At 43.4% G+C, this 23,821-nt stretch overlaps 2 protein-coding genes across 3 annotated transcripts in view; both read left to right on the top strand.

Moving 5' to 3' along the window:
* Positions 1–4,458: 4,458 nt before the first annotated feature.
* On the top strand, positions 4,459–16,552 carry LOC109904828 (inverted formin-2). Of its 2 annotated transcripts, none has more exons than XM_031790740.1 (13): positions 4,459–4,754; positions 5,083–5,692; positions 7,783–7,844; positions 8,982–9,084; positions 9,299–9,384; positions 9,517–9,617; positions 9,720–9,790; positions 9,991–10,098; positions 10,189–10,259; positions 10,395–10,512; positions 13,759–13,923; positions 14,182–14,327; positions 14,500–16,552. In XM_031790740.1, exons 2-13 carry the CDS (start codon positions 5,261–5,263, stop codon positions 15,932–15,934), a joined length of 2,898 nt encoding a protein of 965 aa, XP_031646600.1. In that variant the 5' UTR covers positions 4,459–4,754; positions 5,083–5,260; the 3' UTR covers positions 15,935–16,552. The 2 variants fall into 2 exon arrangements, with proteins under 2 accessions (XP_031646600.1, XP_031646601.1); XM_031790741.1 differs by having other exon boundaries at positions 4,459–4,759.
* Positions 16,553–19,389: 2,837 nt separating this feature from the next.
* Positions 19,390–23,821, top strand: part of LOC109905642 (tripartite motif-containing protein 3-like) — a 40,166-nt gene continuing 35,734 nt past the window's right edge. Inside the window, exon 1 of the mRNA XM_031790734.1 lies at positions 19,390–19,557. The gene's annotated coding sequence lies outside the window, so the exon portion shown is untranslated. The remainder of the gene's footprint in view (positions 19,558–23,821) is intronic.

Raw genomic sequence — 23,821 nt, 5'->3', positions numbered from 1 at the left:
ATATTCATGCTCACTGTGATTCAGGAATGTTTCCTTTAGAAAACAAAAGTTTGGAGTATGTGACGTTCTTTGTCTGAACCTTGCTGTGTCTTGTGATTCACCTCTATGACGTATTACTGTGTGACAGTGGATAGAGTGGTCTGATTAGCAAACGGTATGAGGACTCAATTGTTTGTCCCAAATGGCGCCCTATTCCCTACATAGAGCACTACTTTTGACCAGGTCCATGTTCAAAAGTAGTGCACTAATGGAATAGTGTGCAATTTGGGATGTGCGCCATGTTTAATCACACAATATTGCTATTTAATCATGTCATACATGTCAACACCATGATCAGTGATGTGATGAATTTCACTGTCTTTATGTTGACATGTTTCACCTAAAAGTCTAGGGTGCCTGAAATGTAATATTCCAAAAGGTGGTGGTCAGGCCCTGAACCCCTGAATGTGTTCAGTTAATGATACTGAACATGTCGTATAAAAACTCTGTATTAACACAAACTAGAAAAGGACATTTCATATAAAATAAAATGTGTGCTTGCTAGTCTTGAAGTATTATGGCTGGGAAATAGTAGCAGTAATGGTAGTGACTGCAGTAGTAATGGTAGTAATAGGGTTGTCATAAGCTACGAGTTAGTTAAAGTGAGTTGTTTTGGGGTGGTTTGTACGTGTGGCGATATTATAGTGGCTTATAGTGGGCACTATAGAGCATAGTGTCTCTGTTTGATGAAAGCCTCTCCAAAACAGAACCTTTTCAGGAAGTTGGAAAAATAGCCATGTTTTCCCATTAACGAACATACAGTTATTAAACATCAGAGGCTATTTTTAATACATTTTCTTAGTCCTAGAGGCATGAAATGTTCAGAGTACATTGAGGGGAGTTACAGCTTTCAGAAAAATGGGCAAAAATGGAGATGAGGTTTTCATCAGACAGCGACGATAGAGTAATATGGCACCATAAGCTATAAAATGTGTTTGTTTGAACATTCTGAAAGTTCTGTGGCGGTTGTTCTGCCATTGAAATGAATGAGGATACAACAAGCTTTCTAGTTTATACAATAGCCTATGAATGGTATCAAAAAGATGTGTTGAAGCAATCTAAGTTGAGTCTGACTGCACATGTCAATGTTGGCTTGGTGTTTGTAGCATAAACGGTTCAAGAGCAGCGGGGATCCAACATCGAAGGTTGAATGGCTGTATGTGCATTTGTGGTGGTGGTTATGGGTCTGTTAGCGGAAATACAAAGCTTTGTTAGTGTGTTTGAAGCTTTTGGAGGTAGAAAAAAACGCTAAGCTATTATGCTGGGTGGATACAGTGAAGCAGCTCAGGTGGAATGTATGGACAAAACAAATGTTTCTATTTGCATTACCAGTTTCACAGCTCCGGGCAAGAACACACTCTAGGCCAGGTATGGAGATGGCTTTAGTCAGGTGAGTGGTGATGAGTGTGGGAGGACTGCACATGAGTGTGGGAGGACTGCACTTCCGACTCATCGAGTTGCTTTCCTTGTACGTTTGTCCTGTGTAAATGCAAGCTTTTATTTGGTTGCTGAAATCTGTCGTTTTTGATAAATGTAGCATTTTACGTGATCTCTGCCAAGGGAACCATTATTTGTTAACGGAGAAGGAGCAGCCTGTCATTGCACACCATATTTTTTTTGTTTAGGCAGGGGATGCATAAAATGCCAAAACGATGGATTCCAAATATAACAATCAGGACAAGCACAGGTACACAGTAAGCCTTAAAGAAGGGATATTTATAAAATGATGAAGTGGTAGTGCATGCTTAAAGTCGTAACTCTCACCTGGACTAGAGGGGAAATAACTATGTGAGAATGCTGTTCATAGACTACAGCTCAGCGTTCAACACCGTAGTCCCCTCCAAACGTATCACCAAGCTCGGGACCCTGTGATTGAACACCTCCCTCTGCAACTGGATCCTGGATTTCCTGACGGGTTGTCGCCAGGTGGTGAGGGAAGGCAACAACACCTCTGCCACGCTGACCCTCAACACGGGGTCCCCTCATAGACCTGTGCTTAGTCCATTTCTGTACTCCCTGTTCACCTACGACTGCGTGGACACGCACGACTCCTACCACATTGTCAAGTTTGCTGACCAACAGCGAGAACACAACCTACAGGGAGGTCAGAGACTTAGAAGTGTGGTTACAGGACAAGAACCTCTCCCTCAACGTCAGTAAGACCAAGGAGCTGATTGTGGACTATAGGAGAAAGAGAGGAGAGCAAGCCCCCATACACATTGACAGGGCTGTAGTGGAGCGGTTTGAGTGCTTTAGTTCCTTGGCGTCCACATCACTAAGGACTTAACATGGTCCACACACACTCGTTCAGCCCCTCTTCCCCCCTCAGGAGGCTTAAAAGATTTGGCATGGGCCCTCGGATACTCCGAAAGTTCTACAGCTGCACCATCGAGAGCATCTTGACTGGCTGCATCACCCTCTGAATGGCGCACATACACAATCCATGTCTCAATTGTCTCAAGAAATATTGAGACAAAAATATTCTTTAACCTGTCTCCTCCCCTTCATCTACACTGAATGAAGTGCATTTAACATGTGACATCAGTAAGGTATCATAGCTTTCACCTGGATTCAACTTGTCAGTTTATGTCATGGAAAGAGCAGATGTTCCTAATGTTTTGTACACTCAGTAGCTTAATTATTGTGTATTTTATTCCTGTTGTGTTACTATTTCTATTATATATATTTTTTTAACCATGCATTATTGGGAAGGGCCCTTAAGCAAGCATTTCAAAGTCTACAGCTTTGCATTTAGCACATGTAACAAATACAATTTGATTTGATTTGAACTTTCTACTCCATTGGAAAACAGTGGATTACGTGGCACAGTACTAGTCAGACAGACATCACATAAATTGCTACTTTTATTAAAAAAACTACCGATTTCAGAACCCAAAGAAAAAATGGCATTTACACAGGACAAACATAGGTACAAGGAAAGTATTAACAAATTAAATTTTTACATGTATCAGCTGACAGTGACACGATGAAGTCGGAGGTGCACTCCGCCCACACTGGTTTCCACTCAACTACATTGCAGCCTACTTGTACATCGCATATGACCAGTTTTACACTGTTTACATCTCACTGGATTATATCAAGTAAAACTTTGGTATAATTCAGTAAGAACACTAGGCCTACTGTAAACTGACACATTTGGGTGGCCAGACACTGCAGATTTTACAGTACTGCTGTCAAAATGGAACATGGCACTGGCAGTTAGGGGGTTAACAGGGCATCTGGCTCAGTCATTAATGTGTATATACACTAGATGACTGAGAGTGGGCACTGTGTTGAAACCACCGTACCTCGATGGCTTCTGGCACTCCAATATTTTCGAAGGTATAGAAATGCATTTATTAATGTTTACATTGGTTTTTGCCACACACACAGACACCTTAATGCATGCTTTTAATTTATATTATATTAGCTAAACATATATATTTTTTTTAAGGAAATGTGAATGTGATACAAATAAGAGAAGTGCCACAATGTATTATTGCAGTTTAGGCACAATTTAGCTTCTGGCCACTAGATGGCAGCAGTGTATGTGCAACGTTTTAGACTGATCCAATGAACATCAGCATTACTGTTCAAAATGATGTATCAAGTCTGCCCAAATGTGCCTAATTGATTTAAGTACATAACTGTGCACTCTCCTCAAACAATAGCATGGTATTCTTTAACTGTCATAGCTTCTGTAAATTGGAGTTAGATTAACAAGAATTTAAGCTTTCTGCCCATATGTCTATGTCCTGGGAAATGTTCTTGTTACTTACAACTTCATGCTAATCATATTAGCACACGTTAGCTCAACCGTCCCGTGTGTGTTTTTTAAATATTTTTTTTACCTTTATTTAACTAGGCAAGTCAGTTAATAACAAATTCTTATTTTCAATCCAGTAGAGGATAACCTTCAATAATGTATTTTCAGCTGTTTGAAGCTGTTGTACAAAACCAAACGTAAAATATTCAAAAGTTTTACTTAATAATGGGAAGCATAGAAATGGCACACAGAGAACAGATTTACTGCTTCTTAGACAATGAGAATGACAGACCTATAACACACATTTCCACGTGAATTTGGTGGGGTCGCCCAAAAAGTGACATAGTGCAGCTTTTATTGAAAAACTGTATCATTTCGATCATTCCTATGGAGGACTGCTTCTACTTGGGAGTGCCAATATGGCCGACCGGTGGCTGCAAAGCCTCTCAATGGCCAAAATGTTGTACCAGGAATTCAGGGTTTATATACATCTTTAGGCAGGTAAAGTCGGTAAAGACATACTTTTACGTCTCCTCTGACACCTCGGTCGTCACTAGTTAACACAGCCACAAGGTAATAATTATGGCTAAACCCCGCCCATTTCTACAATTGATCTTCTTCAAATCTGATTTTAAACCTTAATCCTAACCTGAACTACACTGCTAACCTTATGCCTAACCCTGACCTTAAATGAAGACCAAAAAGCATAGTATATATGTTTTGGAAATGATGACTATGTGGCTGTGAAACCTGACTTTGTGGCTGAGTTATCTAGTGGAAACCTGACAGCACTGGTAGCAGACCAGTGGTGGTAGTCAACTAAATTCACACGTCCGATGTTGAAGTTTGAAGAGGAAGGCGGCGGACTAACTCATGGATTCAATTGAATTGTAGTTTTTGGTGTTTCAAAATTGTTTTCACTCTTGGTGGAACGTTGCATATCGAGCAGGTAAGGTAGGCTACAGAATCCTCTTCCCTTACTTTGAATGTTATAACACATTAGTAGCTTAAAGAGAAAACCTGATCAAAATAGGTAGCTTACTGTATTCCGTTTTTCTGGTGGATGTATTGTTTTGATTTGTAAATTCATACACGTATTTTATCATTAGGCTGCTTTCAATGTCTTTCGAATTAAGCATTTGTTGATATGTTGTCTCATTTGAGCACTTTTGCTACAATTGTCATGAGGCTTGTTCGGGGCTGGGCAATACAGTAAGTTTTGCTGCAAGCCTACCATTCTCTGTTAAAAGTTCACCGGTACCATTATTTCTTTACAGGAGGGATCAATCAAGGAAAAGGATTATATCACCCTCTTCAATAACAGATTTTCAACACTAATCAAAGAACATTTCCGTGACACCTTGCAGGTACAAAATAGAGGTAAGGATGAAGCAATAATGATGAGACCATGATCTGTTCCTGATCCTTGGTCCATCTAATTATTTTCCACTAAAGATGGAATCAGCAGTCACTCCACCACCTCCTCCTCCACCACCACCACCTCCCCTCGCCCCCCCACCTCCTCCTCCACCACCACCTCCCCTCGCCCCCCCACCTCCTCCCCCTGGTCCCCCGCCTCCCCCTGGCCCCCCGCCTCCCCCTGGCCCCCCTCTTCCCCCCGACATGGACTTTGGGCCATCCAGAGGCCTCCAGCGCAGCGGCTCCAAGATGCGTAACTTCAACTGGGATGCGATCCCCAAACACGTGGTGGTGGGCAAACACAACATCTGGACAGAAGAGAAGACCCTGGGAGAGTATGAGCTGGACACTCAGAGGATTGAGGAGCTGTTCAGTCACAGCCGACATCAGGGACAGGGACAGGTACAGAAGGCTCTGAACAGACAGAGTCTCAGAGGCAAGCCAACCAACGGTCAGGGCACAGAAGTGGTGAGTTGACCTAACCTACTGCACCAGGAAGCACTTCTCTAGTTTTATACTGGCAGCTGGAGTTGAATAGGATAAGTCAAGAGGTACCACCACATCAGCTATTTTGGTCCTCGATCAGATACAGTATATAAGTCTGCAAGGCATACATATCCTATCTGGTCCCAGCCAAGGCCTCTCCAATGTCATGCAAAATTCTGTCATTCTTTTCTTGCTCATGATTTCTCACCTGAGAGTTTGTTTTGAGCAGCTATACTTTCTGGGGGTAGATGAGAGACCGAAACAGTGTATTGAATATGAACATTTGTTCTGTTTATGACCAGAGATATTGGATATGTTGACATGTGTTCTTTAGACCCTAATTGATTTTCTTAGGGAGTGTGTGTAGTGTAGTTGTGGTGTACATCATATCATCACAGGGTGATGTGTTGTTTTCCTACAGCCTTTCTGTTGTAACAGGCTCGGTCATGTCGTCATAGTGGCCAGGGTTAGGGTTACGGTTAAGGTGGCTCGGTGGGAGGTTGGGAAATACATCAATTCCAGCAGCCCATGACTCTTGTTTATCTCCATGATGATACTGTTTTTTGGTCTGGGCCCTGGTCAAAAGTAGTGCACTCTTAAGGGAGTAGGGTGCCATTTGGGAAGCAGTCTCTCTATTGGTGTGGCTCCATCATGATTCTATGTGCGCCTCACTGGGATCAAACTCAAGTACATCAGGAAGCAACGATGTATTAGTGGAAATGTTGTGTTCAAAACAAACCAATCAGTATGAGCAAAACATGGAGACGATTCTACCCTAATCTTTTTTTATATGATTCATCATGCTGTGATTGGAAGGCTGTGTTTTATATGATTCATTATCATGCTGTGATTGGAAGGCTGTGTTTTATATGATTCATTATCATGCTGTGATTGGAAGGCTGTGTTTTATATGATTCATTATCATGCTGTGATTGGAAGGCTGTGTTTCCTTTCTGTCCACATACCTATGAAGTCTATAACATCATTTGAATGCCAACTGCCAGAGTGCTTGATTTAACTATACTCTCAGAGAATAGATTGATAATAAATATTTGCCCTCTACAAGTAGCATTAGTTCACCAGCAGAGGCTATCTAATCGGATTTATAGATAAGCACTAGTTCCCCATGCAAAACTACTGTGAATAAGCAACACAATTGGACTAAATGAATGACCATCATTTTACTATGTATCCATTTCCCTTTTTCATGTGTGATATTGTGTGACTTATTGGAACTATGACATGTTCCTCTTAATGCTCCTCTGCTTAACAAACATAGGATGTTTATGCAGTGGGGTTTCATTTAGGAATGTGTTGATGTATAAACTGAAGGGTGGAGTCAATATAGCCTAACTATTCTTCATCAGTTTACCCAGGGAGAGTAAATTAACCACTAATATTTGCTAATTGTTGCCATACAGTTGATACTTTTATGTATTGGCTAATGCTACCTCTATAACAAAGAACTGGGCTGTGGGTTCAGTTAAGATACAGTACTTCCCTTTCTGTAGGTGTCGGTTGGGATTTTACAGAACTGTTGTGAATCATTGTCCTGGTTTACAATGCTATTGTCATATTGACAAAGCTATTTCTGATCCTCTACTTGTTGTTTGCTAGTGAAACCACCCTGCTATCACATTTAGGCTGCCTTGGCAGTACAATAAAGGTCAAATGTGGAGCTATTGAAACTGGCCTTTAGTCTCTTACCTGTCCTTGTTTCTAACTCAGTATAGAGGAGCAAGACTTAGGAATGTCAGTATGTTGACAGCTGTTGCAATGGCTTATCATGGGCTCTCAAAAACAAGTCAATCAAACCAGTAAAACCTTAACCGTCAGAATCAGTTGTTTTTGGGGAATGAGGATGTATTTGTGATAAAGAAGAAGACTGTGTTTAAGGAAAACGCTAAGCACCTGATAAACTCAACGCCTCTTATTGACCGACTGATATCTTCACGTGTGTGTCTGTGTGAATGTGTGTGTTCTGGAATGACCGACTGATGTTGGTGCGTTTGTGTGTTCTATTTTTATTGACTAACTCATGTCTTCATGGCTATGTGTCCCACCACCACCAGGTATCTATACTGAACTCCAAGAGAAGCATGAACGTTGGGATCTTCCTGAAACAGTTCAAGAGGTGTGTCAGAGAGAGGCAAAGATATACTGAATTCCAAATGGCACCCAATTCTCTAATTGTGCACTACTTTTGACCGGAGTCTGATCTAAAGTAGTGCACTATATAGGGAATAGGGTGCCATTTGGGACGTAATATAAACTGGAAGTGTGCTAAAGGTGTGGGGCTGTGGGTTTGTCAGAGCCACGTGTTTCAGGATAAAGATCACACAGTGGTTGAGTCACAAATTCCACTGTCTTGCTATAGTGCACTCCTTTTGACCACATAGGGCTCTGGTCAAAAGTAGTCCATTATATAGGAAATAGGGTGTAATTTGGGACAGCAAGGCTTGGTAGTCCTGAGGCTAGGCAGCTTGACATTCCCAGCTCTGTGTTTCTGAGGTACAGCAGCCTGTCCCAACAGGTCGACTCGACGTGATAACTACTGCAGGAACAGTGCAAACAGGTCATTCCACAGATTAACTATTGAAACATGGCATTCATGTGTTTCTAAATGGTCTTCTCTGTAGGCCCACAGTATTACTGTGTTATATATTACAAAATTACTACATAGGCCATGGGCTACATAGGCCATGGGCTACAGTGTCAAATTTTCTGAAGATTCTCGCAGTACAGAAAACTCAAAAAGCAATAAGTATAAAGCAGTAAGACATAGAAGTATTATTATCCAAATGTTTTGTCATTACATTTATTTTTCATGTCCATGTATGGATGCACTTTTCTATTTTCTGTTAAATGTATTTTTGTCCTTGTGCTTCTGAGGAAAGAAAACATTGTTCCAGTTCAGCTGTAGTAGGTGTATACACTATGTGTAGCAGGTAAGGTCTTGTCTATGGTTGGTTAGGTGGAAAAATGCCGCAAGAGGGTGTTCAACCAATGAGGTAAGAAGGAGCCTTGCTTACCAGGCTTAAAGAAACATGGCAACGAGGAAATGAGCAACACCTTTAGAGACCCAACCCTAGAACATGAGTAATTCAGGAAAATAACCACGTTGTGTAGTTGGAGATTAATGAATCACAGCTATTCTCCTTGACTAGTCCCCTAGGAGATTGAATGAATATTGAATGAATCAGTCAATGAAGTTTCCAAAGTCACGTTGGTTTTGATACAGTAACTGATCAGTGTCTGTGTCTCTCCCCAGGCCAGTGGGAGACATGATCAACGACATCAGTTCAGGAAACGGACTGAAATTTGGGACAGGTAAACTGAAGGAGCTGTGTAAGCTGCTGCCAGAGAAAGAAGAGGTACAGTACTTCACACAGCCTTTCCCAGCAAACTCCAGTTCGACCACCATTGGGTGAGCTGAGGCTTGCCGCCAGCTTGCCGCCATTGTTGATGCTAACCACCACAGTGAACTGATCATATTTAGCTTGAGAGACGGTTATAACAGTGTTCTACCAAGTTACAACCCTTACCGTAAGTGTCTTCCTAAGATTGTTCCCTGTTGTGTGTGTGCAGGTGAAGCAGCTGGTTGGGTTCAAAGGGGACCAGTCAGCTCTTCCTGAAGCAGACCTGTTTATGATGCTACTTATCAAGGTTCCCAGGTGAGTGAGTGTGTGTGTGTTGAACCATCTACAAACGTCTAATTCACAGTTTTGTACAGTTTTGTGTTTTCTGTATCTTGAATGCCAGTTGTGTTCTAGAATGTGAATCATTATTCGTGCCCTTTCTTTTAGTTATGAGGAGCGCCTCAACAGTTTGGTTCTCAAAGAAGAGTTTTTCCCATTCATGGATGAAATGAAACGATCCATCGCCACCATGATCACAGCTGGAAAAGGTGACCTGCATGTGACCTGCATGTGATCGGGATCTTAATAAGGTAAATATGTATCTGTACTAAGCTCAACTGTCTCATTTGTCTGTCTGTCTGTCTCTCCAGAGCTGTTAGAGTGTGACGACCTACACTCTGTGATCCGCCTGGTGCTGAAGACTGGAAACTACATGAACGCTGTGAGTGGGGGAAAAAATGATATCATAGATGATATTATATGCTGTATACCTTTATCTATGGTGTAAACTAAGTTGTTGGCATCCGACGCTTTGAGTAAGCCCAAGAAAAATAAGAACTCATTCTACAAGTTTTGAATAATCCTCAGGTTAATTTGTCAGCCTGTCTGACTGTCTCTCACTTGTCCTCTGTGTGTCCATAGGGTGGCTATGCTGGCAGTGCCATTGGCTTCAGGATGGCATCGCTACTGAAACTAGTGGACACAAGGGCCAACAAACCAGGCATGAACCTCATGCACTATGTAGTCATGGTAATTAGAACCCTTATTTAAAGCTCATCCTTTATCTAGAATCATGTTTGTCTCCGATGCAGTAGTTGTTCATGTGTATGTCGATTGTAGCAAGCTCAGAAGGTTGATGTGGCCATGCTGAAATTCCCAGACAAACTCACACACATCGCCGATGCTGCAAGGTACAGATACACAATGTCTTACGCTCTTCAACAAAATTTGTAATATTGCTGTTTGCCCCACAATAAGGCATTCTATTGTAGTGATTGTGCTTTTCTGTATTGAGTGATTGATATTGGTGTTATGCCCCCCTATAGGATCCATAAAGAGGACATAGAGAGTGAGTTTCAGAGAGAGGTGAAGAAAGTAAAGGAGGCGAAGGAGGAGGTGCAGAAACAGGAGGAGCTACGGGCTCAGATGGAGAACTTTCTCAAGGTGAGGTAGCCTGCCTGTGTATTCTCTATGCCTTTCAGATCTTGTATCGCTACCTTCCCCTATACTGTATGCCTATGTCATTTTAATTTTTTTTAATTTTATTTTACCTTTATTTAACCAGGTAGGCAAGTTGAGAACAAGTTCTCATTTACAATTGCGACCTGGCCAAGATAAAGCAAAGCAGTTCGACAGATAAAACGACACAGAGTTACACATGGAGTAAAAACAAACATACAGTCAATAATGCAGTATAAACAAGTCTATATACAATGTGAGCAAATGAGGTGAGAAGGGAGGTAAAGGCAAAGTAAATACAATATAGCAAGTAAAATACTGGAATGGTATTTTTGCAATGGAAGAATGTGCAAAGTAGAAATAAAAAATAATGGGGTGCAAAGGAGCAAAATAAATAAATAAATTAAAATTAAATACAGTTGGGAAAGAGGTAGTTGTTTGGGCTAAATTATAGGTGGGCTATGTACAGGTGCAGTAATCTGTGAGCTGCTCTGACAGTTGGTGCTTAAAGCTAGTGAGGGAGATAAGTGTTTCCAGTTTCAGAGATTTTTGTAGTTCGTTCCAGTCATTGGCAGCAGAGAACTGGAAGGAGAGGCGGCCAAAGAAAGAATTGGTTTTGGGGGTGACTAGAGAGATATACCTGCTGGAGCGTGTGCTACAGGTGGGAGATGCTATGGTGACCAGCGAGCTGAGATAAGGGGGGACTTTACCTAGCAGGGTCTTGTAGATGACATGGAGCCAGTGGGTTTGGCGACGAGTATGAAGCGAGGGCCAGCCAACGAGAGCGTACAGGTCGCAATCGTGGGTAGTATATGGGGCTTTGGTGATAAAACGGATTGCACTGTGATAGACTGCATCCAATTTGTTGAGTAGGGTATTGGAGGCTATTTTGTAAATTACATCGCCAAAGTCGAGGATTGGTAGGATGGTCAGTTTTACAAGGGTATGTTTGGCAGCATGAGTGAAGGATGCTTTGTTGCGAAATAGGAAGCCAATTCTAGATTTAACTTTGGATTGGAGATGTTTGATATGGGTCTGGAAGGAGAGTTTACAGTCTAACCAGACACCTAAGTATTTGTAGTTGTCCACGTATTCTAAGTCAGAGCCGTCCAGAGTAGTGATGTTGGACAGGCGGGTAGGTGCAGGTAGCGATCGGTTGAAGAGCATGCATTTAGTTTTACTTGTATTTAAGAGCAATTGGAGGCCACGGAAGGAGAGTTGTATGGCATTGAAGCTTGCCTGGAGGGTTGTTAACACAGTGTCCAAAGAAGGGCCGGAAGTATACAGAATGGTGTCGTCTGCGTAGAGGTGGATCAGGGACTCACCAGCAGCAAGAGCGACCTCATTGATGTATACAGAGAAGAGAGTCGGTCCAAGAATTGAACCCTGTGGCACCCCCATAGAGACTGCCAGAGGTCCGGACAGCAGACCCTCCGATTTGACACACTGAACTCTATCAGAGAAGTAGTTGGTGAACCAGGCGAGGCAATCATTTGAGAAACCAAGGCTGTCGAGTCTGCCGATGAGGATATGGTGATTGACAGAGTCGAAAGCCTTGGCCAGATCAATGAATACGGCTGCACAGTAATGTTTCTTATCGATGGCGGTTAAGATATCGTTTAGGACCTTGAGCGTGGCTGAGGTGCACCCATGACCAGCTCTGAAACCGGATTGCATAGCAGAGAAGGTATGGTGAGATTCGAAATGGTCGGTAATCTGTTTGTTGACTTGGCTTTCGAAGACCTTAGAAAGGCACGGTAGGATAGATATAGGTCTGTAGCAGTTTGGGTCAAGAGTGTCCCCCCCTTTGAAGAGGGGGATGACCGCAGCTGCTTTCCAATCTTTGGGAATCTCAGACGACACGAAAGAGAGGTTGAACAGGCTAGTAATAGGGGTGGCAACAATTTCGGCAGATCATTTTAGAAAGAAAGGGTCCAGATTGTCTAGCCCGGCTGATTTGTAGGGGTCCAGATTTTGCAGCTCTTTCAGAACATCAGCTGAATGGATTTGGGAGAAGGAGAAATGGGGAAGGCTTGGGCGAGTTGCTGTTGGGGGTGCAGTGCTGTTGTCCGGGGTAGGAGTAGCCAGGTGGAAAGCATGGCCAGCCGTAGAAAAATGCTTATTGAAATTCTCAATTATGGTGGATTTATCAGTGGTGACAGTGGTTTCCTATCTTCAGTGCAGTGGGCAGCTGGGAGGAGGTGTTCTTATTCTCCATGGACTTTACAGTGTCCCAGAACTTTTTTGAGTTAGTGTTGCAGGAAGCAAATTTCTGCTTGAAAAAGCTAGCCTTGGCTTTTCTAACTGCCTGTGTATAATGATTTCTAGCTTCCCTGAACAGCTGCATATCACGGGGGCTGTTCGATGCTAATGCAGAACGCCATAGGATGTTTTTGTGTTGGTTAAGGGCAGTCAGGTCTGGGGAGAACCAAGGGCTATATCTGTTCCTGGTTCTACATTTCTTAAATGGGGCATGTTTATTTAAGATGATTAGGAAGGCATTTAAAAAAAATATCCAGGCATCCTCTACTGACGGGATGAGATCAATATCCTTCCAGGATACCCCGGCCAGGTCGATTAGAAAGGCCTGCTCGCAGAAGTGTTTCAGGGAGCGTTTTACAGTGATGAGTGGAGGTCGTTTGACCGCTGACCCATTACGGATGCAGGCAATGAGGCAGTGATCGCTGAGATCTTGGTTGAAGACAGCAGAGGTGTATTTAGAGGGGAAGTTGGTTAGGATGATATCTATGAGGGTGCCCGTGTTTAAGGTTTTGGGGAGGTACCTGGTAGGTTCATTGATTATTTGTGTGAGATTGAGGGCATCAAGTTTAGATTGTAGGATGGCTGGGGTGTTAAGCATGTTCCAGTTTAGGTCGCCTAGCAGCACGAACTCTGAAGATAGATGGGGGGCAATCAGTTCACATATGGTCATGTTTCCAGGGCCACAGGTTTTGCCTGACCACTTAACCTGAACAGGAAAAACTCTGGGCCTTTTTTATAGCCTTAATAATATCTGGTGGTGAATCTACATCTCTAGGGCCAGTGATGAGGTTGTTGATGTTTGTGGTCCCCTGTAGTTTCAGAAATGTACCCTTTACCTTTTTACGTATAGTGCACTACTTTTGACAAGGGCCCATAGGGGTTTATTCAAAAGTACTGCACTATATGGGGAATAGGGTGCCATTTGGGACACAGCTTAGTTATTTCTGTTCTGTGTGTGGTCGCCTGTAGGAAGCAGAGTGTCGTCTGGCTGAGACTGAGCTCTCTCTGCAGTCGCTGGGTTCAGTCAGTGACTCAGTGGCTGAGTACTTCTGTGAAGACCCCAGCAAGTTCAGACTGGAGGAATGCTGCTCCACCTTCAGCTCTTTCTGTGCAAAGTTCCTGAGGGCCATCCAGGTAAAAACAAAACGGTTTAGAAAGTAGTCTACATGCTCCTTTTACATACTATTATTTATGCTCTCTGTATTACGGACTTTCATCTTGGCCCCCTTGGGAACATAGCTTTCCATGTCACTCTTTTCTGTGTGAGGACATTTGGCTGGCTTTTGTCTTCATTGAGTTAATCTTTTCTCTTTAGCCTTCCCTGCTTTTTTGGTGGACTCCAGTGTTCACTGTCTCTGGCGTGTGTTATTGTGTTATTGTATCTGTGTGTAGGAGAACCGTGATCGTGAGGTGGCAGAGGTGAAGAGGAGAACCAGAGACAGACTGCTGAGTGATGCTGCTAAACGCCGTTCCACCGCCACCTGCTCCATACGGGACAAGGATATGGAGGGTGTGGCCCTGGAGTCCGTACTACAGAAGTTAGACATACTTTAATGAACATCACTCTTTTGAACTTGTCTTTTGGAAATATAATCTGTTATCTAGCGATTTTCCTTTTGTATTGTATTTTTATGTTTTTCATTTTTTCTGTAAAAGTGTTTTGTGACATTCATGGTTACTTTGAATAAAGTTTGATTTGATTTGATTTAGGTTCCTGACCAGTCATGGGTCCCAAAGGAGAAAAGGCAAGGGCACAACTTCCTGCACCAGTAGCAGCCTATCAAAGGTCCCCATTCAAGTAAACCTCCCCTCGGCAGAACAGGGAAACCAAGGTTCTGTTAAGGCCACAGAGGTGTGTAAGGAGAATGAGTGGAACTCTGCCAGAGACCTGACTGGGACCTCTCAGAGCAACCAGAAGGACCAGTCCCACAGCAAAAATAACTGGAAAGAGAACATGGTTCCAAATCCAGAGGAGACACAGCAAAACCCGAAGAAACCAGAGCAGAACCACAGAGGTTCTAGTTCTGGTTCTACACAGCCAACCAGGAGAACCGGTAGCAGCAGCTCCTCCTCTTGCTCCTCCACAGGTAGACCCATCTCAGTGATGATGAAGGACAAGGAGGAAGAGGAGGAGGAGGGAAATGAGGAAGAAGCCCAGATGTTGCGTGAAGTGTCCAAGAAGGTTCTGAGGTATCAGAGCAGCCGTGGTAGTCTTTCGTCTGGGGAGTACGGCCTGGAGCAGCAGAAGTCTCCTAATGCCACCAATAATACTAACACCTCCACAAGATCACCCAACGCTACGACCACTAATGCTACATCCTCCACCATCTCCACCATCACCTCCACCTCCCCTCACCAGAGGACCTTCCAAGAGGACAGACAGCGGCTGCTGGGAGATGCATGTAGAGGCAGCGAGAGTCTGGCTAGATACCTCCTCAACCCTCACCTCTCCCCCAAGGGAATACTCACCCGCAGACACACCTTCACCCTCCTCCCTAAAGCCCCTCCTACTGAGGAAGAGGAAGAGGATGATCTGTTCATTTTTCCTGCTACTCCTACTCTGGGGGTCATAGGGAGGATGAAGTCAGTAGACACTGGTCTGATGTCCCCGAAACAAAAAGCCTCTGGAGGACCTAACCTCACCAAACTCCCTGGCCACTCTGAGAAGTCTTGTGTCCGAGACCTGGTGTCTAAGAGTCCCTTGTCAAAACACAATGTCTTGACAACAAGTCTCAACATCCCCAGGGACTCTGAAAACAGAGGCTTGGTGGTACCCACCACCCCTCGCCACTGTGAGACATCTGGTGTCCAGCAGGACACGGTGTCCAACAGCTTGTCAGCAGCAGAGAGACCTACACATGTAGAGCTAAGAGAGCTGAATCAAGACAAGAGCTCCTCTGTAGTCATGACAAAACCTCCCCCCTTACACCTAGAACTCAACGACAACCAGGATGAGGAGAGAAAGGAGTTTTCTCCCACCCCTCTCCAGACACTCGTCTCCCAGAAACCCAAGCAGGCTGACCCTCCTCAGAGCCCCAAACACAATATGGATAACCCTTCTAAGAGCCCGAAGCCCAAACCTTCAGAGACCAATGGATTCATGTCTTTCTTTAAACGCCTGAGAGAGAAGAGCAGACCAATGTGAGGAATCTGGTGTCCAAGACCAGGTGTCCAAGAGTGTTAGCAGAGAGACCTACACACATAGGGCTGAACCAGGAGAAATGGACAAAGGAGTCTGTCCTGGACAAGCCCTGAGCCCAAACCAGATGGCTATGGATTCATGTCTTTCTTTGAACAACTGGGAAAGAAGAACAACAAGCCTTGCAAACAACAAGGATATAGACTCTAGAGGTGCTCTAGACTCGTGATTCATCTATTTATTCAGATTCAGACTACTCAGACAGATGTTACATTGCCCTATGGACTATTGAATATATTTATATCCATCCATTGATTTTTATAAAGGCTTAATTCAAGGGAACTGTTGAAGTGGAGTTTTAGTGGTAAATAATGATCTGTTGAGACTTGGAGAATGTGTCCAAAAGACTAATGTAACTTTATTCCACTAGGTGGCAGAGTGAGACAACAACGCCACATGTAGTGTGCTGTAGGCCACCAACAAATCACTGTTTATTCATTCTACCACCTCATATTCCCCCACAGAAGAGCATGACACTTACTGTAATATGTTTACCAATGTCTTTAATAATAGTGATATATTTACATCAGTATTCTTCTGACTAAATAAAACCACTGTTGAGTAGAATGGACCCCATGTGATCTTTACCTTGGAAAATACTGGAACTATCTTTGCCATATCCAGTACTATTAAATTATATTTGCCGGAAGATATACTTACAGAGCTGTAGAAATTACATTAAATTACAGGCGAGGGCCTGTAAAGAGAAATACACAGTATTAAGATCAAATAATTTCATGGAAATAATTAAAGTGTTTTACATTACATTTATCATGTCATTTGAAATTTGTATTAAAGTGCTCCTCTTCTTAAAGTGCTCCTCTTCTTAAAGTGCTCCTCTTCTTAAAGTGCTCCTCTTCTTAAAGTGCTCCTCTTCTTAAAGTGCTCCTCTTCTTAAAGTGCTCCTCTTCTTTTACTCATCTCATATGTGTATACTGTATTATATTCTGCTGTATTTTAGTCAATGCCACTCCGACATTGCTCGTCCTAATATTTATATATTTCTTAATTCCATTATTTTACTTTTAGATGTGTGTGTATTGTTGTGAATTGTTAGATACTACTGCACTGTTGGAGCTAGGAACACAAGCATTTTGCTACACCCACAATAACTGCTAAATATGTGTATGGGACCAATAAAATTTGATTTGATTTGACAAACAACCAAACACTATTGTATTGCTCTTATTGGGGTCAGTGTTACAAAGACAGCCAGTCTCTTAGCCAGGCTGAATGGCAGGCAGCTCCATGGTGGGGAGGACGTCACTAATCCCAAACCAAGTTGTTGAGGTCTCAGTCTCAGAAATGAAGAGAGCCAGGCCATGGGCCCTTGTCAAAAGTACTATATAGGGAATAGGGTGCCATTTGGGATGCAGACCAAGCTACCAGCACCTGGTGGCATAGCACAATGGAGGGAGAGAGCCATGGACCCAGCAAGTACTCCCCAAACTGCTTCAGTGTGTGGCCCCCAGCATCCACCTGCCTCCCCAAGGATGTACCCCCTGCACTCCAGCCAGCCTGCCGCTCTGCCAGTCCCAGGGACCACCCTGCCTCTCCTGGCAGCCAGGGCCTCAGCATGAAGCCCCAGAATGTACACCATGCATTCCCCTCTGCACCATGTGCCCCCCTGCCCACTCATGCACCCCAGTCTGCCATTCTACCAGGCATAGGGGCCCCCTGCCTACCCCCAGCTAGGTCAGGCCAGCCTGATCCCAGGGGGTGGGTGAGGGATTAACTTGTGTTGCAGAGATCTCTGGGAGAGAGGAGTGAACGTGGCACTGTTTGTGACTTGAGTCGTGATGTATTATTTTGATAAACCTTTGTGATGGTCCTCATGAAAAAACACCAAACGATACCAAAAACCACTATATTAAATCTTTAGCTTTCCAGAAAGACATTATATATTGAAAGCTGTCCTCCTGCTCTAAATCCTGTGCTTGATAAGCATACAAATAGACAGACAGATGCGTGGATAAGAGCTTCCATTATGTAAAATTATCAGAGACAGTTATTGCTTGAACATTATATGCTTGCATTCTAAATGGGATCCTATTTCCTATATAGTGTACTACTTTTGACCAGAGGTAGTACACTATATAGGAAATAGGGTGCCATTTGGGACACAGATGTTATGTATGTGTAGCGGTAGTCTGTCTCTGTTATCTACTGTACAGTCTGGTTTCTGCTATCTGCGGCTGCTGTTGAGTCTGTCTGTCTGGCTGCCATCTGGGCTGGATGCAGTCTCCATAGCAACCCCATCTCTTACAATGCAACCCTGACAGGGCCGTCTATGCCCACCCCCACCCCTCCTCCACCCCCTCCAAACCTGTGTCAGCATAAACACAACACCTCCTATTACCACCATGTACATTATCTCCCTCCTCTCTCTCTTTCTATCTCCTCCACCTAGATGCACCAGTTTTCTAAACCCATTAATGAAGAACTTTATGGCTGTGGAGGAGAACAAAAGAATCGTGAGGATCACAAAGCCTTTGTTGTTGAAACACTAGAGATGATCCTGGTCTGAGTCCCAAATTGCACTCTTTCCCTTAATAGGGCATCACTATATAGTGAGCTACAGTACATACCCTATGGGCCCTGGTCAGAAGTAGTGCACCATATAGGGAACAGGATGCCATTTGGGATGCCACCTCTGGTCTTATTGGGTGTGTATATTACGGTGTGTGGATTGAGGTATTTTTAAACACCTCTTCTGAAAGCATCGCCTTGCATGTTCCACTGCACCCCACAAGTACCCCCATCCCTACCCCCAAACCCTAGCACCACCCTGTCCTCTTGCCTTTCACCCTTCAGGATACAGAAGTCCCAGCTGGTCTGCTCTACTGTTTTTACATCCCTCCATCACTCCCTCCACTTCTCTTCTCATCTTCTCATCCTGTACTAACTTTGCATAAAGATAAGCCATTTCTACTGTGGGTTTATCCAACCCCTAGATCTATTAATTGGAATCTTGTTTGGAATCCCAGTCCGAGTTATTTTCTATAAAGATCACCCCTCATCAGTTGCTCAATGGGTAGGCTACATTTATTCATGGTAAATACAGTTATTAGGGCTTGGCCATTGTCTTCTCTACAGCTTCTCTATGTGTTCCTTATATCTTAAATAGCATCCTGATTCAGACCAGAGGAAGCAGTGAAAAGCGACCTTTGTCCTTTTATGGGCAGGGGGCGTGGTTAAAAAAGGTCACACCCTATTGCAGTAGACAGTCTGTATCCCTCCATCACATTCTGAGGATGCTCTACATCATTTATATCTCATTTACATACGATATATATCATTGGACAACTAAACTCCTCCCACTGCTCTCTAGCCAATCCTCAAACAGTCTTTGTATGGGTCCCGCCTCTCCCCCCCTTCCTTTCTCTTCTCCTACGTCTCCCGGTCTCTCTCTCCTTCTCTTCCCAAACACAGCAGACCCTGCCCATTTATTCCTTTCTCACCGTTCTCTCTGTGGATTCTGTTTTAACAAAGTAGGACTTAGACAATGGACAGCCCTCTGTGTGGACTTGGATGCTGACACTTCTCTCTAAGGCTGCCTGGAAATTCATGTGAGTACAATCCTCCCATTCAGCCTCTCTCTCTCGCTGTCTGTCTTTCTGGGTTTTCTCCCCAGCCAACCGTAGTGCAGTGCAGTGCCATGTCCAGGATTTTTCGCTACATATGGATGCAAGGAAGCGTTTGAATAATTGATTACAGTATCTCGCCTGGCATCTGCCTCAGTTCAATGAATCTCAGAACAAGAACAGCAGTGGTTACTGACCACTAGGCTTCTCCGGCTCTTCTATTCATAACAAGGGGGGGATGGCACACACACACACACACACACTTCTCCATTTTGGCTCCTGGCTGCTTGCTCTTCTCGGTGGCAGGTGGGCATCTATACTGCAGTCTATGGGCAGGGCTTGTGGCTGGAAGAGGTTACAGTATTTTGGAGAATTGATCATATATGTCTATATATGTTTGTTATGTTTAAATGTTAAGCTCTTAGGAAAAAAAGGTACTAAAATGGTTCTTCAGCTGTCCCCATAGGAGAACACTTTGAAGAACCCTTTTTGGTTCCAGGTAGAACTCCTTTTGGTTCCAGGTAGAAACCCCTTACACAGAGGGTTATACATGGAACCCTAAAGGGGTCTTCTATGGGGACAGCCCAATAACCCTTTTTTCTAAGAGTGTATGTTAGGTAATGTTATGTTTCAGTGTTAGGTAATATAATAATGTTATGTTTCAGTGTTAGGTAATAATGTTATGTTGTGTTTTGGTGTTATGTAAGGTAATGATGTTCTGTTGTTTCAGTGTTAGGTAATGTTAGGTAATGGTACTGTCATCTCATACTGTCAGACAGGAACATGCGAATCAGCAGGTTAGATCTATGTTCAAGTCATTCTATGGCTCATCATTTGGCATTGTATTGTCACAGGGTTGGATGTCTAGGTACCTCTCCTATCCTGCATCAAACATTATAGATGTCCAGTAGTGTTCCACAATGTTGATTGCCTTTCTTAGTGAGATGTGCTTAAGTTTGTTGCAGTGCTAGGTTATGTTGGGTTGTAGGAGACTACTTTGGATGCCGTGCATGTTTGACTACTGGGTAGGCTGTGTTTGATGCTGTTCCTACTGCCTAAGGGTTGCATGTCTGACTGAGGGTTGCAGTCAGGTCTTATTAACGATGGGAGCTGACTACAGCGAACAGCGGTTCCCAGATCTGTTAATATATTACAGTGTGCACTATTAGGGCACTGAACACAGCTAACAACTGATCTCAGGTCAGTGTGTAGGGGAGCTGCCCACAGCCCTGGTCTTGCTCAGAGTAAGCAGCCCTGCATGCGTAAGATCAGACAGACATCAGCAGCCATGACACAGGCTGTTCGCTGTAGTCAGCGCCCACGTTAATAAGACCTGACTGCAACCCTTAGTCAGACATGCAACCCTTAGGCATGGTCTGAAGCTAAGCATGGTCTGACTGGTTACAGGATGCTGTCCCTACTACTACTACTACACTATTAATATTACACTATTACTGTAGTTTTATAATGTAATACTGTGTACTAATACATAATTGTGCTGTGCTGTATTAATAATGTCATTAGTATGAGTCTTTGCTGTAATTCCATGCTGCTTTATGGGAGATTAATAGACAATAGTGCATTGTGACTGTGAATGCTGTGGGTTTGTAGAAGAGAGAGAGAGAGAGAGAGAGAGAGAGAGAGAGAGAGAGAGAGAGAGAGAGAGAGAGAGAGAGAGAGAGAGAGAGAGAGAGAGAGAGGAGAGAGAGAGAGAGAGAGAGAGAGAGAGAGAGAGAGAGAGAGAGAGAGAGAGAGAGAGAGAGAGAGAGAGAGAGAGAGAGAGAGAGAGAGAGAGAGAGAGAGAGAGAGAGAGAGAGAGAGAGAGAGAGAGAGGAGAGAGAGAGAGAGAGAGAGAGAGAGGAGAGAGAGAGAGAGAGAGGAGAGAGGAGAGAGAGAGGAGAGAGAGAGAGAGAGAGAGAGAGAGAGAGAGTCTGGAATCTTGTTTGGAATCCTAGTTCAACCCCCGTCCCCCCCAGTGGCCTCCATCATTCTTAAATGGAAGAAGTTTGGAACCACCAAGACTCTTCTTAGAGCTGGTCGCCCGGCCAAACTGAGCAATCAGGGGAGGTGACCAAGAAATGATAAAGTTCCTCTGTGGAGATGGGAGAACCTTCCAGAAGGACAACCATCTCTGCAGCACTCCACCAATCAGGCCTTTATGGTAGAGTAGCCAGAGGGAAGCCACTCTTCAGTAAAAGGCACATGACAGCCCACTTAGAGTTTGCCAAAAGGCGCCTAAGGACTCTCAGACAATGAAAAACAAGATTCTCTGGTCTGATGAAACCAAGATTGATCCCTTTGGCCTAAATGCCAAGCTTCACGTCTGGAGGAAACCTGGCAAAATCCCTATGGTGAAGCATGGTGGCAATATCGGAATTGGCCCGATGTCTAGTTTGACACCGATGTCAAAGCTGACGTGCGTACCTATATAATGTAGGTAGATGACGTGCGTACCTATATATAATGTAGGTAGATGACGTGCGTACCTATATAATGTAGGTAGATGACGTGCGTACCTATATAATGTAGGTAGATGACGTGCGTACCTATATATAATGTAGGTAGATGCCGTGTGTACCTATATATAATGTAGGTAGATGACGTGCGTACCTATATAATGTAGGTAGATGACGTACGTACCTATATAATGTAGGTAGATGACGTGCGTACCTATATATAATGTGTGTAGATGACGTGCGTGCCAATATAATGTAGGTAGATGACGTGCGTACCAATATAATGTAGGTAGATGACGTGCGTACCTATATATAATGTAGGTAGATGACGTGCGTACCTATATAATGTAGGTAGATGACGTGCGTACCTATATAATGTAGGTAGATGACGTGCGTACCTATATAATGTAGGTAGATGACGTGCGTACCTATATATAATGTAGGTAGATGACGTGCGTACCTATATAATGTAGGTAGATGACGTGCGTACCTATATAATGTAGGTAGATGACGTGCGTACCTATATATAATGTAGGTAGATGCCGTGTGTACCTATATATAATGTAGGTAGATGACGTGCGTACCTATATAATGTAGTTAGATGACGTACGTACCTATATAATGTAGGTAGATGACGTGCGTACCTATATAATGTAGGTAGATGACGTGCGTGCCAATATAATGTAGGTAGATGACGTGCGTACCAATATAATGTAGGTAGATGACGTGCGTACCAATATAATGTAGGTAGATGACGTGCGTACCTATATAATGTAGGTAGATGACGTGCGTACCTATATAATGTAGGTAGATGACGTGCGTACCTATATAATGTAGGTAGATGACGTGCGTACCTATATAATGTAGGTAGATGACGTGCGTACCTATATAATGTAGGTAGATGACGTGCGTACCTATATATAATGTGTGTAGATGACGTGCGTACCTATATAATGTAGGTAGATGACGTGCGTACCTATATAATGTAGGTAGATGACGTGCGTACCTATATAATGTAGGTAGATGACGTGCGTACCTATATAATGTAGGTAGATGACGTGCGTACCTATATAATGTAGGTAGATGACGTGCGTACCTATATAATGTAGGTAGATGACGTGCGTACCTATATAATGTAGGTAGATGACGTGCATACCTATATATAATGTAGGTAGATGACGTGCGTACCTATATAATGTAGGTAGATGACGTGCGTACCTATATAATGTAGGTAGATGACGTGCGTACCTATATATAATGTAGGTAGATGACGTGCGTACCTATATAATGTAGGTAGATGACGTGCGTACCTATATAATGTAGGTAGATGACGTGCGTACCTATATAATGTAGGTAGATGACGTGCGTACCTATATATAATGTAGGTAGATGCCGTGTGTACCTATATATAATGTAGGTAGATGACGTGCGTACCTATATAATGTAGGTAGATGACGTGCGTACCTATATAATGTAGGTAGATGACGTGCGTACCTATATATAATGTGTGTAGATGACGTGCGTGCCAATATAATGTAGGTAGATGACGTGCGTACCAATATAATGTAGGTAGATGACGTGCGTACCTATATATAATGTAGGTAGATGACGTGCGTACCTATATAATGTAGGTAGATGACATGCGTACCTATATAATGTAGGTAGATGACGTGCGTACCTATATAATGTAGGTAGATGACGTGCGTGCCAATATAATGTAGGTAGATGACGTGCGTACCTATATAATGTAGGTAGATGACGTGCGTACCTATATAATGTAGGTAGATGACGTG

This window comes from Oncorhynchus kisutch, linkage group LG15 (assembly GCF_002021735.2).
Source record: "Oncorhynchus kisutch isolate 150728-3 linkage group LG15, Okis_V2, whole genome shotgun sequence".
In the NCBI taxonomy this organism is placed as follows: Eukaryota; Metazoa; Chordata; class Actinopteri; order Salmoniformes; family Salmonidae; genus Oncorhynchus; species Oncorhynchus kisutch.
Note: the sequence above shows the minus strand (reverse complement) of the source record. Positions and strands in the feature narration are given on the sequence as shown.

Excerpts from the sequence above, each read along its gene's own strand:
- LOC109904828 (XM_031790740.1), top strand. The coding sequence starts at position 5,261 with ATGGAATCAGCAGTCACTCCACCACCTCCTCCTCCACCACCACCACCT. Across the intron at positions 7,845-8,981 it reads TTCCTGAAACAGTTCAAGAG|GCCAGTGGGAGACATGATCA; the intron begins GTGTGTCAGAGA and ends GTCTCTCCCCAG. Across the intron at positions 9,385-9,516 it reads CTACTTATCAAGGTTCCCAG|TTATGAGGAGCGCCTCAACA; the intron begins GTGAGTGAGTGT and ends CCTTTCTTTTAG.